Source organism: Oncorhynchus clarkii, chromosome 4 (genome assembly GCF_045791955.1).
Source record: "Oncorhynchus clarkii lewisi isolate Uvic-CL-2024 chromosome 4, UVic_Ocla_1.0, whole genome shotgun sequence".
Lineage (NCBI taxonomy): Eukaryota > Metazoa > Chordata > Actinopteri > Salmoniformes > Salmonidae > Oncorhynchus > Oncorhynchus clarkii.
The window spans coordinates 44,564,530-44,581,896 of NC_092150.1; the positions used below are offsets into that span (position 1 = coordinate 44,564,530).

The 17,367-nt window shown below is 39.9% G+C and overlaps 1 protein-coding gene across 1 annotated transcript in view; it reads right to left on the reverse strand.

Annotated features, from left to right (window-relative positions):
• LOC139406840 (insulin receptor-like) overlaps window positions 1–14,684 on the reverse strand; it is a 118,191-nt gene extending 103,507 nt beyond the window's left edge. Inside the window, exon 1 of the mRNA XM_071149920.1 lies at window positions 13,457–14,684. Within this exon, the coding sequence (XP_071006021.1) occupies window positions 13,457–13,535 (79 nt within the window). The 5' untranslated portion in view covers window positions 13,536–14,684. The remainder of the gene's footprint in view (window positions 1–13,456) is intronic.
• Window positions 14,685–17,367: the final 2,683 nt, after the last annotated feature.

Sequence of the window (17,367 nt, forward strand, 5' to 3'; positions counted from 1 at the left end):
GGTCACGCGTATTACACATGATAGCGACCTATGTTCCATGGTACCTCTACAGACATAGGAATTCTCCGGTTGGAACTTTATTGAAGATTTATGATAACATCCTAAAGATTGATTCAATACTTATGACAAGTTTCTTCGACCTGTAATAACTTCTTGAACTTTTCGTCCGACGTTCGGATGGACCTGCACAAGCGTTTGGCTTTGTGTACTAAACGGGCTAACAAAAGTAGCTACTTGGACATTATCGAACAAATCAAGCATTTATTGTGGAACAATGATTCCTGGGAGTGCATTCTGATGAAGATCGTCAAAGTTAACTTCTTGTAACTAGGGGACAGTATTTTCATTTTTGGAAAAATAACGTACCCAAAGTAAACGGGCTATTTTGTCAGGACAAGATGCTAGAATATGCATATAATTGACAGCTTAGGGTAGAAAACACTAAAGTTTCCAAAACTGTAAAAATATTGTCTGTGAGTATAACAGAAATGATATTGCAGGCGAAAGCATGAGAAATCCAATCCGGAAGTGACTCATGTTTTGAAAGCTCTGCGTTCCGATGCGTCCCTATTGAGCAGTGAATGGACTAACAACCAGATATCTTTTTCTACGTATTCCCCAAGGTGTCTACAGCATTTTGACGTAGTTTCACGCCTTTATGTTGAATAATGAGCGTAAGCGACTACATTGCGTAAGTGGTCACCTGCTCTCAGAGTGATTCTTGCGTAAAATACAGAGGTAGCCATTTTTCCTCTCGGTCCTACTGAAAAGCCTTTTTTTTTGCCGTTGTCGTGACCGCAATTTCTGGGCGATTCTGAAGAACAAACGGAGCTATTTCGCCTACAAAAATAATATTTTTGGAAAAAAAGAACATTTGCTATCTAACTGGGAGTTTTATTTATTTTTTAAATTGTACAAAGGGTAACAAAATATATTATTTGCTGAAATGCAGTGTATGAATTCAGGGCGTATGAAATTAGGCAAATTAGAAGCCCCACTAATAATTTAATAAAATGTATCAAAATTGTGTAACCTACTTTTTGCAATTATCACTGATCTGTCTTTCAAATCAATCTATGAAAATGCCCCTTTTGTTAACACATTTTACCGGAACAATGCATAACGCACATTCACAAATAATGACTAGACATTATAGAAAATTAACACAGATGTCATAAACAATCTCTCAAGTACAAGCCCACATGCTAGCAAGTAGCCAGGAAATGATTATATTGCAACAGTCGAATTGTTATGAACACACCCTTCTGTCCATCTCCAACTGATTGAACAGCATGCTTGCCTGTCAACTTTGTTCAGATGTTGAAATCAAGTGGCCTACCTTAATTCTCAGAATGTAAATTGTGTTTTATGCTTTATGCTCATTTATTTAAAAAAAAATTAAGACTAGATAGATAGCTAATATAACAATCTTTGGCTAAAATGCAGATTCAATGTTCATTGATACTCCTGTTTTAGTAGTGTTTCCTCTGCACGCAATTTGAGTTGAGACAAAAAGGGTGTGGTTAGAAAGGTTAACTTGCTCTATATATATTACTTCAAATTATGTTTTAATGTGTTTCGGGTGTCCATGTGACCGATTCTGTTATACCAAACCTACAAATGAAAATAGCAAGTTGAAACCACTTGTCAGAGAGAAAGAAGTGATCTCTCGATTTAGTTCACATGAGTGGCAGGGGGAAGGGCTTGGTGTATGTGTTTAAATCGAGAGGAAGACGCGAAGCGAGAGGTTTTCACACTCGACAAAATCTGTCAAAAATAATCCCAATAATTTTGGAGCCAAGCTTGTCACCTGCCTTCCCGCCATTGGGACTCCCATTGTTAGGGTGGAGACATGAGCATCACGTCATTATTTGTTCAGGCATCAATTGTTCTTAGACTAGCACCATTCATTAGCCCTGTCAATAATTTTAATGTTATAACAGTAACTGTATACAATGGTTAAATGGGAGAAGGGTGGTTGCCATCTCGGAGTAAAAAAATGTTTTGCAGTAGTGCTGCCTGCCAACAGTAATCTGACAGAAAAGATTCAAGGGCTATCATTACATAACAGATGGAAAGCATTTAAATCCATGCACTTCCACATCATATGATGGAAATGTGCCTACCTGATTTAGGTGACAGTGAACAGTTGGGAGACAATAGGAAATATTTCTTAAACTTACAGAAGGGCAATTCCAGCGCTATAGATGTCTCAGAATGAACATGTTAACGTGTATATTTATGAAAAGGCAGACGTTTTACGTGCCCCCAACCGATTGTTTTTGTTGTTTATCTGCATTGTTTAACAAATTTGTACTATTTTTGTACATGTTTGTAAAGATTGCCTGTTTGCGAGCAGAACTGAGGGGAGTGGGGGTTATTTCGATCGCCTCCTACTCCTCAGACGGCAGCCCGCCCTCTGGCCTCTTCCTCCACACGCTCATCACTGGGGTCAGGGCCTGTTCCCGAGAGAGCCGTATATCCCTCCTCTCGGGCTCGTCAGAGTCATGAAAGAAGAAAAAGGATTCTGCTAGTCCGTGATGAGTAATCGCAGTCCTGATGTCTAGAAGTTATTTTCGGTCTTTAGAGATGGTAGTGGCAACATTATGTACAAATTTGTATTTATTTTTTTAAGTTCAAAACAACGCAGATAGACAAAAAAAAACACCCCACAACCCTACCCCTTAAAACACCAATGGACGATTTGCAATGACATTCAGTAGGAAACCTCCCTAAAGGGGACCCATGAAGAGGGGAAACAAAAAACAAATATTCTCTCAGCTCCAACTTGACAATGGCAAGCGCTAGCGAGACAAGAGTAGCAAATTTGAAGAGGCATCGCCGTCTTTCAAATCCACTGTGTGGGAACATTTTGGATTCAGCGTTCAATACGATTACGAGGGTAAGAAAACCGTAAACAAAGTACAGACTGCAAGCATTGCCACTGTCGGCTACTCGAGTGGAAACACTTCTAACACGTGTAACTTACGTCGCCATATCCCTTGCAGGTGGAGCAAGGAGAGTCCACTCGTTAGCGAAAACAACAATCTCTCGCTGCTGCCTTCCAACAACAATTTGTGACAAATTCTGAAAAAAGATAAATAACAAAAGGGGCGGGAGAATTCAGAGCCAAAGATAAGCAACCCTTTTCGGCAGTTAATGACTCAGGATTGTCACCACCTGATGAAAAAAATGTAACCAAAAAATGTAATGAAAAGAATGTCCCCTCCCGCACACATTTCAGCAGCAAAGTAAATCTCAAACTATGAAACATCATGGAGAGAAATTGAAAACGAAGACAGACACCCCAAATAACTCTCTACACTGATAGATGGACCGCCAGAGCAACTCATAGCTCACTGACAGATCAATTTGTACTAGACTGGGAGAGCTACGTGTTGCAAACTCATCCACTGTATGAGAGTCATACAAGACAAAACTTAAATAAAAGATACCGAAACCGTACCGTTGCCCACAAAATGTGATACATACCAAACCGTGGGCCCACTGTACCGTTGCATCCCTAGTGAACACTGAGTGTGAGAGGAAGAGCTCACTTAACACATACAAACCAGATTATAAATTGTGACAGCGAGAGAGGGGAGAGACTGAAAAGGGTACGTTGAGAGGGATAAAAGCTGAAACATTTAGGAAGAGGTTAATTTATTTCACAGTGCGTATTGCCTGCTTCCCCACAAACACCTTACAGACGAAGGACACGGAAATCCTTTTGTTCACAACTCCTGAGATTACTATTGCCTGTTAGACTTAATCTGTGGAATTTGGCCATATTCTAATCTAATAAACAGAATGCAAAAAAAATACTTGTATAGAATACAGAATCAAAAAAGGTACAAAACAAAGGCCAGGGAAAGGCCAGGGAAAACTTCTCAGACAAACATTTGCATCGCAATGGCTTAGGGCTCTTTTATAAATCCTAGCTATGGGTTTGTATAAAAGACATTTCACAGAACATGGTCTTCTTTTAGAATGCCATCAAACAGAATACTTTTCAGCAGAAAATGACCTTATGTACAGTACAGTACATTCGGAAAGTACTCAGACCCCTTGACTTGCACATTATGTTACAGCCTTATACTAAAACTGATTTTTTTAAGTCCTTCAATTTATAATGACAAAGCAACAGGTTTATATACATTTTAGCAAATTGATATAATAAAAAACAACTTTTATATCACATTTATATACAGTTGAAGTCGAAAGTTTACATACACCTTAGCAAAATACATTTAAACTCAGTTTCACTATTCCTGACCAATAAATCCTAGTAAAAAATCCCCGTCTAAGGTCAGTTAGGATCACCACTTGATTTTAAGAATGATAAAAGTCAGAATAATAGGAGAGAATTATTGTTTTCAGCTTTTATTTCTTTCATCACATTCCCAGTAGGTCAGAAGTTTACATAGACTCAGTTAGAATTTGGTAGCATTGATCTTTAATAGTTGAACTTGGGTCAAACATTGCAGGTAGCCTTCCACAAGCATCCCACAATAAGTTGGGTGAATGTTGGCCCATTGCTCCTGACAGAGCTGGTGTAACAGTAGGTTACCTTGCTCATAACACACTTCTTCAGTTCTGCCAACACATGTCAGGGCTTTGTGATGGCCACTCCAATACCTTGACATGGTTGTCCTTAACGCAATTTTGCCACAACTTTGAAAGTATGCTTGGGGTTATTGTATATTGGATATTTCTCCAAAAAGTACAATCTTTGTCCCCATGTGCAGCTGCAGACCGTAGTCTGGCATTTTTATGGCGGTTTTGAAGCAGTGGCTTCTTCCTTGCTGAGCGGTTTCCCATGGTGTTTATACTTGCGTACTATTGTTTGTACAGATGAACGTGGTAGCTTCAGGTGTTTGGAAATTGCTCCGAAGGATGAACCAGACTTGAAGGTCTACAACTTTTTTTCTGATGTCTTGGCTGATTTCCCCATGATGTCAAGCAAAGAGGCACTGAGTTTGAAGGTAGGCCTTGAAATGCATCCACAGGTTAATCTCCAATTGGCTCAAATTATGTGAATTAGCCTGTCAGAAGCTTCTAAAGCCATGACACCATTTCCTGGAATTTTCCAAGCTGTTTAAAGGCACAGTCAACTTAGTGTATGTAAACTTCTGACTCACTGGAATTGTGATACAGTGAATAAGTGAAATAACCTGTCTGTAAACAATTGTTGGAAAAGTGACTTGTGTCAAGCACAAAGTAGATGTCCTAACCGACTTGCCAAAACTATAGTTTGTTAACCTCTCTGCGCACGGAACCCGCTAGCGGGCTGAAATTCCACAACATACGGTGATCGCTACACAAGTCATATTAAACATTCATGAAGATACAGGTGTCTCACATGTATCTAAAGCCTAGAATCTTGCTAATCCAACTGTGTTGACAGATTTTTTTTAAAAAGGATTTACTGCGAAAGAATACGATGCGATTATCTGAGCATAGAGCCCCATAAAAAATATATATTTTAACCAGCACAGGCGTAACAATCAAACTGCATTGAAATAAATAGTTTACCTTTGACGATCTTCGTCTGTTTGCAATTCCAATGCTCATTGTTACACAATGAATGATCTTTTGTTTGATAAAATCCGTTTTTATAGCCTAACACGAAACATTTTGTGAACCGCTTGTGTCGTGAATTCCGTCTCATTCCATTTTCGGCGACACATTCCAGGTAAATAACCCACACAGAACGTGACTTTACCAGTCATGTTTGGTTTCACTGCAATCACCTGGTTTGTTTGTAACGCAATCAAACGTGATGGGCCATTTCACGGGACGTATTGACTGAAAGAAACCGATTTGAAGACAACAAGTAATGACATCACTGTGCACCAATGATATGACCACTGTTTCGTTGATTGACTGTATTTTAACCCAATGACCACTGATCGTCTTGAAATCTAGCTGGGTAGATAGCCAATGAGCTGAGGTAAACGGCAATAGGTCAAGTTCATGTGTTGCAAGACCAACCCATGTAGTAAGCTCCAGCGTAAAGAGAGTCGTCCGCTATTAAAGTTTCATACCGGAAAGAGAAACACATTACGCACTGCATTGTTTGGTAAACGCGTAGATTCAGCTGTTTATATATAACAATCAGTATGGCGACTAAGTCAGGGAAAGCTAAATCTAAGTCTAGATATACAGATATACACACAATTTTAGAATAAATTGATTGGGAAAGTGAGACAGATTGTTGTAGGACGATTCATTTAGCGATTGTGGATTAATATTTTTTGAAAGGGAGAGGACATCGTTTTGGACTGGTAAGTTCTTATCATGCTAATGCCCTTGTTTGAAATTAATAATATAAAATATTATTTTGTTTTTATTTTAGAAGCAATATATAAACATGTAATGTTATGAAATGTGAGATGCGTGTGTCTGCCGCCCCACCCCAACCCACATGAAATAGCCTATTTGAGGCTGTTGAGGGGAGGGCAGGCCCACAACAATGGCCAAAGTGAAATGGAGACAGTAGATACAGCTGGTCTGTTATAATATAATAATGGCAGTAGATCTAGCTGGTCTGTCATAATATAAAAGAGACAGTAGATCTAGCAGGTCATAATAATATATTCAACCTTATGTTCCCTGTACCCCATATACAGTGCCTTGCGAAAGTATTCGGCCCCCTTGAACTTTGCAACCTTTTGCCACATTTCAGGCTTCAAACATAAAGATATAAAACTGTATTTTTTTGTGAAGAATCAACAACAAGTGGGACACAATCATGAAGTGGAACGACATTTATTGAAAATTTCAAACTTTTTTAACAAATCAAAAACTGAAAAATTGGGCGTGCAAAATTATTCAGCCCCTTTACTTTCAGTGCAGCAAACTCTCTCCAGAAGTTCAGTGAGGATATCTGAATGATCCAATGTTAACCTAAATGACTAATGATGATAAATACAATCCACCTGTGTGTGATAGTCTCAGAGGTCCGTTAAAAGCGCAGAGAGCATCATGAAGAACAAGGAACACACCAGGCAGGTCCGAGATACTGTTGTGAAGAAGTTTAAAGCCGGATTTGGATACAAAAAGATTTCCCAAGCATTAAACATCACAAGGAGCACTGTGCAAGCGATAATATTGAAATGGAAGGAGTATCAGACCACTGCAAATCTACCAAGACCTGGCCGTCCCTCTAAACTTTCAGCTCATACAAGGAGAAGACTGATCAGAGATGCAGCCAAGAGGCCCATGATCACTCTGGATGAACTGCAGAGATCTACAGCTGAGGTGGGAGACTCTGTCCATAGGACAACAATCAGTCGTATATTGCACAAATCTGGCCTTTATGGAAGAGTGGCAAGAAGAAAGCCATTTCTTAAAGATATCCATAAAAAGTGTTGTTTAAAGTTTGCCACAAGCCACCTGGGAGACACACCAAACATGTGGAAGAAGGTGCTCTGGTCAGATGAAACCAAAATTGAACTTTTTGGCAACAATGCAAAACGTTATGTTTGGCGTAAAAGCAACACAGCTCATCACCCTGAACACACCATCCCCACTGTCAAACATGGTGGTGGCAGCATCATGGTTTGGGCCTGCTTTTCTTCAGCAGGGACAGGGAAGATGGTTAAAATTGATGGGAAGATGGATGGAGCCAAATACAGGACCATTCTGGAAGAAAACCTGATGGAGTCTGCAAAAGACCTGAGACTGGGACGGAGATTTGTCTTCCAACAAGACAATGATCCAAAACATAAAGCAAAATCTACAATGGAATGGTTCAAAAATAAGCATATCCAGGTGTTAGAATGGCCAAGTCAAAGTCCAGACCTGAATCCAATCGAGAATCTGTGGAAAGAACTGAAAACTGCTGTTCACAAATGCTCTCCATCCAACCTCACAGAGCTCGAGCTGTTTTGCAAGGAGGAATGGGAAAAAATGTCAGTCTCTCGATGTGCAAAACTGATAGAGACATACCCCAAGCGACTTACAGCTGTAATCGCAGAAAAAGGTGGCGCTACAAAGTATTAACTTAAGGGGGCTGAATAATTTTGCACGCCCAATTTTTCAGTTTTTGATTTGTTAAAAAAGTTTGAAATATCCAATAAATGTCGTTCCACTTCATGATTGTGTCCCACTTGTTGTTGATTCTTCACAAAAAAATACAGTTTTATATCTTTATGTTTGAAGCCTGAAATGTGGCAAAAGGTCGCAAAGTTCAAGGGGGCTGAATACTTTCGCAAGGCACTGTATCTGTTTATTATACCTGTTGAATAAGGGCTCATATGTGAAACTATTCTAACTGAACATTTTCTTTCACAGTGACACTGACTCCGAATGGGAGTCTTATCCGGTGTCCTGTGTGAATTTAAGCATGCTCTCTCTAATTCTCGCTTTCTCTCTCTCTCTCTGAGGACCTGAGCCCTAGGACCATGCGTCAGGACTACCTGGCATGATGACTCCTTGCTGTCCCCAGTCCACCTAGCCCTGCTGCTGTTCCAGTTTCAACTGTTCTGCCTGCGGCTATGGAACCCTAAACTGCTCATTTTTACTCAAGGTGCTGTCCTGTTGCACCCTTTTCAACCACTGATCTCCACCCGGCACAGCCAGAAGAGGACTGGCTGGGTTTTGCCTTTCTAGGGAGTTTTTCCTAGCCACCGTGCTTCTACACCTGCATTGCTTGCTGTTTAGGATTTTAGGCTGGGGCTATATAAATACATTTGATTTGTTAGAGGACTGAGGGTCTTCCAAATATTGAAAGTGTGTAAATAGTTACCCATGGGGGGAGGGGGAGGGGGGGGGGGGGGTGTTAGAATACCATTTTGTTATTTTGTACATAGTTATTTGTTTCAAAATATATACCTTGATCAATTTGGCCACTTGGGTACATCTGGGCTACTTGTGTGGGAAGCACACTCATTTTGGAAGTTATCATTCTGAAACTTTGCACAAGTACTGTTGCCCTCTTATTTTTTTTCACTGAAATTGTCCCCATCATCCTATCTGAATGTTTGTTTTATCTTGTCTTAAAGATACAAAAATAAAAAACGTATGGTTTTTTTCCATTGTTTTATCTAAACCAGATCTATTGTGTTATATTCTCCTACATTCAATTCACATTTACACAAACTTCAGAGTGTTTTCTTTCAAAGGGTACCAATAATATGCATATTCAGGTTCTGTGCCTGAGCTACAGGCTGTTAGATTTGGGTAGGTCTTCAGGCGGAAATTGCACAAAGTAGGGGGAGGTCTAAGAGGTTTTATTTATTTTTTATTTTACCCCTTTTTCTCCCCAATTTTGTGGTATCCAATTGTTGTAGTAGCTACTATCTTGTCTCATTGCTACAACTCCCGTACGGGCTCGGGAGAGACGAAGGCTGAATGTCATGCGTCCTCCGATACACAACCCAACCAGCCGTACTGCTTCTTAACACAGCGCGAAGCCAGCCACACCAATGTGTCGGAGGCTACACCGTGCACCTGGCAACCTTGGCTAGAGCGCACTGCGCCCGGCACAGGAGTCGCTGGTGAGCGATGAGACAAGGAGATCCCTACCGACCAATCCCTCCCTAACCCGGACGATGCTAGGCCAATTGTGCGTCGCCCCATGGACCTCCCGGTCGCGGCCGGTTACGACAGAGCCTGGGCGCGAATCCAGGGACTCTGATGGCACAGCTGGCGCTGTAGTACAGCACCCTTAACCACTGCGCCACCCGGGAGGCCCTGTCTAAGGGATTTTAACAAGAAATTTGGGGAGCGGTTGAAAAAACGAGTTAATGACTTCAAGTGTATGTAAACTTCTGACTTCAACTAAGTATTCAGACCCTTTACTCAGTACCTTGTTGAAGCATCTTTGGCAGTGATTACAGCCTCAAGTCTTCTTGGCTATGACACTACAATCTTGGCACACCTGTATTTGGAGTTTCTCCCATTCATCTGTGCAGATCCTCTCAAGCTCTGTCAGGTTGGATGGGGAGCATCGCTGCACAGCTATTCTCCGGTCTCTCCAGAGATGTTCGATTGGAATCAAGACCGGGCTCTGGCTTGGCCACAAGGACATTCATTGACTTGTCCCAAAGCCACTCCACTTGTGGTGGGCCGGGTGTTTCCTCCGACACATTGGTGCGGCTGGCTATCCGGGTTAAACGAGCAGCGTGTCAAGAAGCAATGCGGCTTGGCCGGGTCATGTTTTGGAGGACGCATGGCTCTCAACCTGCGCCTCTCCCGAGTCTGTAGGGGAGCTGCAACTATGGGAAAAGACTAACTACCAATTGGATTCCACAAAATTGGTGAGAAAAGGGGGTAATAAAAAAAACCCTGGCAGCTGAAAATGTCCCAGTGGCCTGCACACTCACTTGACATGTCACACATTAAGCATGTTTGGGATGCTCTGGATCAACAGTGTTCCAGTTCCAGACAATATTCACACAACCATGTGGTCCACATTCAACAGCCTGATCAACTCTATGCGAAATAGATGTGTTGCACTGCTTGAGGTAAATGGTGGTCACACCCAATACTGACTTGTTCTGATCCATGCCCCTAACAAAAAGTTAGGTACCTGTGACGAACAGATGCATATCTGTATACCCTGTCATGTGAAATCCATAGATTTTGGGACAAATTAATTTCAATTGACTGATTTCCATATATGAACTGTAACACAGTCAAATCTTTGAGATTGTAGCATTTATAAAAATTTTTGCCTTTTATTTAACTAAGCAAGTCGGTTAAGAACAAATTCTTATTTACAATGGCGGCCTATCGGGGAACAATGGGTTAACCTCTCTAGGGTAGGGCGCAGCATTCTGAATTTTGGATGAAAAGCATGCCCAAATTAAACGGCCTGCTGCTCGGGCCCAGAAGATATGATATGCATACAACTGGTAGATTTGGATAGAAAACACTCTAAAGTTTCCAAAACTGTTAAAATAGTGTCTGTGTGTATAACAGACATGATTTGGCAGGCAAAAACCTGAGAAAAATCCATTCAGGAAGTTTTTAGTTTGTTTGGTTTTGTAGTTTTCTATTCAATGCCATTACAGTATCCATTGACTTAGGACTCAATTTGCAGTTCCCATGCCTTCCACTAGATGTCAACAGTCTTTAGAAATTGTTTCAGGCTATTCTTATAAATGAGAGAGTTGGACCCTACCGTGTCGCAGAGCTTTTTCATGTGCAATCCAGAGAGAGTGCATTTCTTGTTTACCTTTTATATTGACGATGTTATTGTCCGGTTGAAATATTATAGATCATTTAGGCTAAAAACAACCTGAGGATTGAATATAAACATTGTTTGACATGTTTCTATGAACTTTACGAATACAATTTTGATTTTTTTGTCTGCCTGTTTTGACTGTTTGAGCCTATGGATTATTGAAGAAAACGTGCAAACACGTTTTTTTGATATAAAGAGACTTTATCGAACAAAAGGAACATTTATTGAGTAAATGAATGTCTTCTGAGTGCCACCATATGAAGGTCATCAAAGGGAAGGGATTAATTTTGTAACGCTTCTGCTTGGCTGGTTAATGTTTGTAATAATTTGTCAATTGGGCTCTGTTCTGGGCTAGGTATGCTTTCGCCGAAAAGCATTTTGTAAACCTGACACCGTGGTTGGATTAACAAGAAGCTATTCTTTAAACCTATGTAAAATATGTTTTGTTTTCTGAATTTTTATAATTAGCATTTCTGTATTTGGCGCCCTGCTGGATGTTGGCCAGATGGGACGCTAGCGTCCCACATAACCTCCCTAGGGTAAGGGGCAGAACGACAGATTTTTACCTTGTCAGCTTGGTGATTCGATCCAGCAACCTTTTGGTTACTGGCCCAACGCTCTAACCACTAGGCTACCTGCCGCCCCTTGTATTTAAAATGATGGCCTACCCCGGCCAAACCCGGACACTGTGCTCCGCCCTATGGGACCCTATGGGAATCCCAGCCGGATGTGATACAGATGCTTTCACTTCATGCGGCCATCACAGGAATACCTACTAGTTATTTCCTTAATGTTTACAAACAGCCTCATATGTTCTAGATAAAACGTTCTAGAGATGTGTCAGCTTTACAAGGAAGCAAACAGAGCATAATTCTGACAGTCTTGTAGCAAGAGAAATATGCAAAGACTGTAAATTAGACATTTTCATTAGGCAAAATTCAGTGCAGCACAACATTGCCACAGTCAAGTCTGAAAAAAGCTGCTCCGGGTCCACTCATCTAGAAAATATTCCATATGGCTAGAAAATAAATATGTAGTGTAGATTAAATAAAAATGTATGGAATAGCACCTTATCTTGTACAAGGTCTTCATAATATGCATGGCTCCGAGTCATGCAAACATGGAAGATTAGAGACAATCATATTGTATGCTGTGAAATGATTTCATCATGATCTGAAAATGTTTGGATCAAAACAGGGACTGTGGGGTTTATATTTCTCTCAGGCCAACAACTATCAATAAGCTGCAAATGTAGCTACAAGCCACAATTTAAAAACACTGATTTGCCTGGTTTTTCCATACAAAATGTCCCGCATAACAAAAGGAATAAAAATGTCTCATAACAGGGAATAGGATATACAGCTATAATCTTGTTTTGTTTCTCCCATTTCAATACGAAATTACTATGTAGTAAACATCCTCACAGTAATTGTCTGGCATATGGTGAAATGAGACGGTGTGAATGTCAACATTATTTTTGGCATTTATTTTGAGGGATGGACAAGCGTAAACAATATCATCTAGCTACGCAGCTAACCCATATAGTCGTTTAGGCATTTGGGAGCGATGTTAGCAATCGATGCTAGCTAGCAAGCTATATAAACACCGTAGTCAATAACTAGATAGGGTTTTGCTCGCCTCTACCTCCGGTAAATAATTCAATCGAACGCACAACATCCATACGGCTCGCGATAGTTAATTGGCGTCATACCAGAAAACCTAGTTCTTCAATCGCTAAAGTTAGCTAGAGCAAACCCAGAATGTAGGCTAAACCTGAATTTGTGGGGTTTTCAGGGACCTTAAAGATGGCTAAATGCATTTACATGTCCTGCTACAACGAGACTGTGTGTAGCAAGTCGCCACGAAGAGGCCTGCCTATTTGTGCAAGCGAATCCTGCAACTTTCAGTTTAGATTCGCTGTAAAAGACCACCATAGTCCAGTAACAGGAGCTAATCTGGCCCTCCGGTTAACGAATCAACGCCAGGCCTCAATACTATATTCTGTAATAATTTTGCAAGCAAATATTAGAAACTTAACTATGGGAAACATTTCCACCCTAAGGTAAAATCGTGGCAAAATGGTGAAACAACCATATTGTTCAACTGACCACGGCAAATAAATCCTTTACTTAATTCATTTTCAATAAATTCACTTTAAAATGTTGTGCAGAAAGAAATGTGCAACAAATAATTCGGTAGTAGAATGATGTGGCGTGTATAGTCAGCAACATAACATTGCATTACAACTATAGCTTTACTTACTTTCTCCATTTGTTAGGACACACTGACATCCAATGTAGATAAAAGTAACCAAAACAACCACTGAAGTCCCAAGCCGCATTGTGACTTCGAGTGTGTTCTCTGTGTGTGGTGTTTTGAAGATATCCAAAGTTCGTTTAAGAAATCCAATACAAACAAAAAGTTTTCAAAAGGAGAAGATAAATCAAGCTAGCTAAGTCCAGTTAGCCCCCTTAAAAAGGGGCCAGGGGTCCAACGTGGTTGTATCTTAATTAACAGCAATATCTTCTCAGCTAACTTTGGGATTTTGGTTCTCCCTGAAAAAAATGGCCACTAAATAGCGTGATCGTGTGTTCTGGCGACACATTTGTGAATAAAAATAGTCATTTCCCACAATTGTATGGGATAGTTCACTTTAATGTTTGATTTTTCTTTTTAAAGTATTCCGATTCGAGAAAAAATAAATCCCACACCGCTAACGTTAGCTAAACTAGAAAGTAACTAGCCACGGCCTCATTCCACGATAAACGAGGTTCCACTGTTGAAAGGCACTCAGAGGCCGTATTTCCGTATTATAAAGCAATTCTTTAAGATTAATGCTTGATAATTTAGAAATCTGGGTGTCCTCTTCTTTCCAAAAATCCAGTTATGTAGCCGAACTTCTATAGACCCAAGAAGCTAGCTAACGTTGGCTAGCTTGCTGTAATCCACAGGTCGCTGAGTGTTTCATGCACTCCAATATTGCACTTCTTCGCCGTATCACAGGAAAAACACAGTTTTAAAACGTGAGAAGAAAAATGTCAACACATCCCATGAAATTTGGATACGCGCAGGAAAAACGTGGATATATTTGAACGACCTTCCTCTGAACTGATTCAGTCGCTACAGCCAGCCCACGACAACATGAAAAACACCCCCCCCCCCACTCCAAAAAAAAAAAAAAAATGGATCCAGTGAACATTACGTTTAGCCACTAAACAAATATCCCCCCGCTTCCAGCACATTGCTAAAAAGTGTGAGAACTCCCGTCTTCAGATTATCTGGCAAAACAGCTCATATAAACAACGAAGCTTCAAAACCGGCAATTAAATAAAGTAAATAACCGCTGTCAGAATAAAACATATTAGGTAAACAAACTTAATGGCATAATAAACTGCTATGTGGGAAAAACTTCGATTACCGTATACAGCACCTCTCAGGTTCCCACCTTTTTTTCTCCATGTCTATCCACCAGTAAACAACTACTACCAGTCAGCTGGGGCAGATAGGGTATGTAGGAAAACACGGACTGGAGTAACGGTGCGCACAACTAGCAATGTGTGGATTGCAGTGTATAGCATTATACAAAACCAACAGTCTAACAAAATTGTGTTAGTATGGAAGCCCATTCTCGACCCATTTTTATTTTAAAGGGCGGATGAATTTCCCGATTTGGCCTCGTTTTAGATTTGGTTCATTAAAATGCTAGCGGCCATGACATAGATATAGATAGAGGACTCATAATGGATATAAATAATTTTAGCATAGACATTGCCATTGAAAGCTTCCACTATACTTTCACAATTTTAAAGTAGTCAACTGGGTGGGGATTCCAATGGATTGTTGCCTCAATGGTGCTGCCTAAGCTGTCAAACACACCATAATGTTGCAGATTTAAAGATGAGTCCTGTCTATGGGCCATGACTGAATTCAAACATGAGTTGGTTGTGGTTTGATGTGGGTGTCTCGTCTGTGTGTGTGTGTTCGCAGGTGGCCAATAAGCTTCTGGTGTGTGACCGAGTCAAAATAGGTTTGACTTTGGATAGCCTGTCTCAGGGGCTAGTTAGGGACCATCAATAATTACACAATGGAAATTAGAAAATATTTTCATGTTGCACACCTTTCAGTTTTTATCATTAAATGCTTTCAATATTTGAATATGAATTTCTACACTTTAAAGTTGGTTTGAGGTTTTTAAGTAATTGAAATTAGGAGCTATTGGAATTTTAACATATTGTCATGTACAATGTGTAATTTACCTATGGTTCCTAACTAGCCCTATAGGTATATCCAAAGTTAACCCAAAGTTACCTCAGGCATTACGATCAGGTCTCATGCAGCTGCACTCTGAATTTATGATTACATGTGTGCTGCCAGCTATGGGCATGTGGACAGGTTTGAAACAAACCAATACGCACAATAGGGAGGTGATTTCACACAGTCAAAGTCCTGCAATAAGAGCTATGACGCTAATATGTGTGTAATCTCTAAACAGTTGTGTTCTGTGGGTGTCACTGAGTACACTGATACCCCCTTTCATTTATCCACAATCCATAGGTAAGGCTGTACAGTGCATGGCTACCTCAATTGCCTCGTACCCCTGCACATCAACTCAGTACTGGTACTCCCTGTATATTGATAGCCATGTTAATTTCTACTCTCTATATGTAGCCATGTTATTTTGACTATTTATTTTGTATTTGTTATTCCCTGTATTTATTACTTGTGTCACTATTTCAATGTTTTATTTTATTTGTTATTTAATCTCTAACTCTGCATTGTTGAAAATTGACCCATAAGTAAGCATTTCACTGTTAGTCTACACCGGTTGTCTATGAAGCATGTGACAAATACAATTTTATTTGAATATGAACGTCAGTATGCACAGTTGGCTGAATGGGGAGGTGATTTCCCACAGTCAAAGTTCCGCAATAAGAGCTATGATGCTAATATTTGTTTAGACTTTTATCAGTTGTGCTCTATGAATGTCACTGAGTAGACCATTTCATTGATCGATAATCCATTTGTAAGGCTGTACAGTGCAATATTTATGTCCAATACACATAGTAATTTCACTGGTAAACTTAAGTTGGTGTGCTGCCATCCTGTTAGAAGGTAACAGATTATTTTATTACAAGGGTTCAATTGGATTTTCATTGTGTGCAATGGTGTTATTTGCCCCCTAGTGGATGTTTCTGGTACTTAGAAAGACAACGCAAACAGGAAGTAGAGAATTTGTTCTGCACGCATAGAAGCAGCTACAAACAACGCTACGGTGCAGGTCTTTCAATGAAGTTATTTCTTGTCACGCTTCAGTCTTTGAAAATATTTGTTTGTAAGTTCAATTCAAGCATTTAGCTAATGGTTATAATCTTGTTATTGATAGAGTTGCTTACATGTCAATGTTGGTTGCATTTACTCACAAATTGCAATGCTTTTCATGTATGTCGTTAGCTGTATTACTTTGCTCGTGCGTCATGCAAACGAATTGTAAAATATACAATACTGTAGTTTTGTTACTGTTCCTAGTGTAATATGCTTTGTTATTCTACATAAATGGTTGTACATTATTAGAGTAATGAAAGGAGCCAATTACCATATGAGTAACAATTAGCTATATGGTTTGGCATCATGCCAGATGCATGGTACCTTAGCGCGTGCTTTGTATTTATGCAACTTCAAATGTATAATATACAGCTACTGTCGGTGTGAATTGAATACTAAAGTATATTCTTTTCTGTATTTTGCAGTTTCACAACATAAACGTTTTCAATATATTCATTCAAGAAAAGTCACGCCTTGGGAGTTTTATTGAAGACTTAGTTGTTAGCTATCTGTCTAGTTTTGCATGGGAACGCAACTCAAGGGCAGAATAGTTGGCTCATTTCACTGTGGTTTCGGAGACTGGCAATATGAGCTACGGCCCTAATATTTGTGTAATCTCTTCACAGTTGTCTTCTGTGGGTGTCACTGAGTAGACTGATACCCCATTTAATGTATCTACAATTCATAGGTCAGGCTGTACAGTGAAATATAAGTATGTCCCCAATGCAATTCTGAAGTGTAAAACATCCACAGTGCGATTTCAACATTTGTCAAATTAACTAATTATTGTATTTTTTTCCATTTATATAAAACCATTCCAACCTTCTATACTATTATTTAGTCCAAATTTG